This window comes from Acanthisitta chloris, unplaced genomic scaffold, assembly GCF_000695815.1.
Source record: "Acanthisitta chloris isolate BGI_N310 unplaced genomic scaffold, ASM69581v1 scaffold17200, whole genome shotgun sequence".
Classification (NCBI taxonomy): domain Eukaryota; kingdom Metazoa; phylum Chordata; class Aves; order Passeriformes; family Acanthisittidae; genus Acanthisitta; species Acanthisitta chloris.
In genome coordinates this window covers 4,031-6,928 of record NW_008650078.1, presented here as the reverse complement: position 1 = coordinate 6,928, position 2,898 = coordinate 4,031, and the positions used below count along the sequence as shown (strand labels likewise).

Genomic DNA, 2,898 nt, shown 5'->3' with positions numbered 1-2,898 from the left:
TGGCTGGGCAGGGCACCAGGAGGGACAGACTGGGGGCTGCTGTTCCAGGGGGTCCAGTGCTCTGCCAGGACTGACTGAGCTCTGCAGGGAGAGCCCCTCCAGGCAGGCTGGGGGCCTGGGGAACTGCTGGCATGAGGGGGCAGTGGGGGACCCCATGTCCTCTCTGTCCCCAGGTGCAGTGGCTAGAGCAGCAGGTGGCAAAGCGCAGGACCAAACGAGACGTTTTCATGGAGCCCACAGACCCCAAGTTCCCGCAGCAGTGGTACCTGGTGAGTGCTGGATGAGAAGGGTGCATGGTCACAATAGCATGTGTGAGTTTGAGGACACAGATGTGGCATCTGAGGAACTGCTGTTAGGTAGCTGCTGGCAGGGAGGAGGAGGAGAAAGAGGGGGAGGGCCTGAGGCAGCCACCTGGTGCTGTGTGATGGGAACACCCAGGGAAGAGACTGTGCTTGCAGAGCTGTGGCTCCCTACCAGGGTGCTGAGAGGGCTAGCAAAGCTACGGGCTGGGCTAGGGGTAGCAGCCCTTTGCCTGGCCCAGGAATAGGTCCATGCCCCTGTCTCTGTCCTGGAGCTCAGGTACAAGTGAAGGGAATGTCCCTGTGTCTGTCTGGGGCTCAGTCTTACTTTCAGAGCAGCCTTCCTCAGCTGGCAGTACTCAGCCCTGTGCCCAGGTCCCTGGGATTCCTCAACCCCACACACAGCAGAGTGGAGTGGGGGCTGGGGGGGCTTAGGGTGCACCCCCACTACAGTGCCCATGGCTGAGCACAGCTGCTAGTGCTGGGGCTTCTCTTGGCAGTACAACACGAACCAGAGGGACCTGAATGTGCGTCAGGCCTGGGAGCAGGGCTACACGGGCAAGGGCATCGTGGTGTCCATCCTGGATGATGGCATCGAGAAGAACCACCCTGACCTGGAGGCCAACTATGTAAGTGTGCGCAATGCCACAGGACAGAGTGCCACAAGAGCTGGTCTGGGCCGCTGTGTCCACACTGGGCAGCCCCGGGACTGTGTGGCACAGGGCTGATGCCTGCCGTGGTGGGACGTGGAGATGGGGCTGGAGCCTGCCCACCTTATTCAGCCCAACCACAGGCTGTGGAGCACAGGCATAGCCTGAGGGTGCTGGGGCTCTGTGGCCAAGGTAGACAGTCTCCCAAGTGCCTGATTCATTTCCAGGACCCAGGGGCGAGTTTTGATGTCAATGACCAGGACCCTGACCCGCAGCCCCGCTACACACAGATGAATGATAACAGGTGAGGCAGCAGGGAATAGCGAGCACACAGAGCCCAGGTGTGGCGGGGACTCAGCACAGTGTCACCCCCCATGTCTTGCAGGAAGGTGTGGGGCTGGTGGCACACTTCTGCCCCACAGGGAACCCCCTGCCTCCCTTTCTGACACGAGGAGCATCCTTTGCCCAGCACTGATGCAGACTGTTCAGTGCCCCAGCTCTGGAGCAGGAGGGCAGGCAGAGGAGCCTTTGTCAGTCACCTGGTTTGGTGGGGTGGGAGGCAGCCCAGGTGGGCGTAGCTGCTGGTGGTGCCCACCTCCATGCTCCTCGCACCCTATAGGAACTCACTTAGTTCTGTTTTGGCTGCAGACATGGCACACGCTGCGCCGGGGAAGTGGCTGCTGTGGCAAACAATGGGATCTGCGGTGTTGGTGTGGCCTACAATGCCAGGATCGGAGGTGGGTTCTGCCCGGCCCTACCTGAGCCCCGTGAGTGCTGAGTGGCTGGAGAGCGGCTGAGCTGGGGATTTCATTGCTGCTGGCTAGGGCAGCACTGTGACAGCTGTGGCATACAGGGCAGCAGCAGTTGGATGGCTCTCACCAGTGACACTGTGGCCACTCTGCCCTGTGCAGTCGCCCATGATATCTGCTCTCTGGCCCTAGGTGTGCGCATGCTGGATGGGGAGGTGACTGATGCTGTGGAGGCCCATTCCCTGGGCCTCAACCCCAACCACATCCACATCTACAGTGCCAGCTGGGGCCCTGAGGATGACGGCAAGACTGTGGATGGCCCAGCCCGGCTGGCAGAGGAGGCTTTCTTCCGTGGGGTCAGCCAGGTGAGCCAGAGGGTTTGCTGAGGGAGGCCCAGCTCGGTTCCTGCCCTTTCCCCCAGCTCTCCCTTGCTCTATCTGACCTAGTTGTTATCCTGGCCCTCCGTGAATGAGCCATCTTCCAGCCCATCTCCAGGATCAGGCTCTGTTGGTTTTTCCTGTTCTTCCTATGCAATGGCTCTGAGTCAGGGCTCCTCCCATGTGGTGTTCTCACCTTTCTGAGCAGCCCTGTGCTCCCTGCTGTGAGGGCTCTGGTGTGGGGCTCTCCCTGCTCTCCCAAGCCCCGTGCTGGTTCTTATCTGGTTTCGTGCCAGCTGCTTGCCCTCACTGCCTCCACACGTCCTCCCCCACTATCCCCTTGTGCTAGTGGTGTTGGCTGTCTGGGGAGCTGTGTTGCATTCCACCCGGGATTCCCTATGGAGAGACGTGCCGTGTTGTGCTGGCTCTGTCGCGCCTGCTGTGAGGGAGCTGCCACATTTGGGTGCCAAGCCATGGCCGAGACTGCGCTGTGGGCTCCCACAGCGCTGCGAGGCACTGCAAACCCACACAGGCAGTCAGCCTGGGTGACTTCCGGGCAGAAAAGGACTTTGGCTCTTGGAAGCCTCATATCAGCAGGGCCTCCTGGTGCCTCACTCACTGGGGCAGCCCTGGTGCCTCTGCCAAGGTGCCTAGCGCTCTCCATAGGCATGGCTGCAGTGGGGTGCCTAGGCTGGTGGACTGTGACCGAGGTGTCCCGCTGTTCCCCGTGTCTCAGCTGCATCTACTCAGTCTTTTCTACTCAGGCTCGAGGAGCCCTGCAGCTGGCACTGTCTGCTTGTCCCCAGCTCCAACCTGGGTCTTG

At 61.1% G+C, this 2,898-nt stretch overlaps 1 protein-coding gene across 1 annotated transcript in view; it reads left to right on the top strand.

Moving 5' to 3' along the window:
- Positions 1–2,898, top strand: part of FURIN (furin (paired basic amino acid cleaving enzyme)) — a gene marked incomplete at its 5' end in the record, with an annotated part of 6,918 nt that overhangs the window by 535 nt on the left and 3,485 nt on the right. The window contains 5 exons of the mRNA XM_009083646.1: positions 174–269; positions 800–928; positions 1,177–1,253; positions 1,598–1,686; positions 1,891–2,075. Coding sequence (XP_009081894.1) covers positions 174–269; positions 800–928; positions 1,177–1,253; positions 1,598–1,686; positions 1,891–2,075 — 576 coding nt within the window. The remainder of the gene's footprint in view (positions 1–173; positions 270–799; positions 929–1,176; positions 1,254–1,597; positions 1,687–1,890; positions 2,076–2,898) is intronic.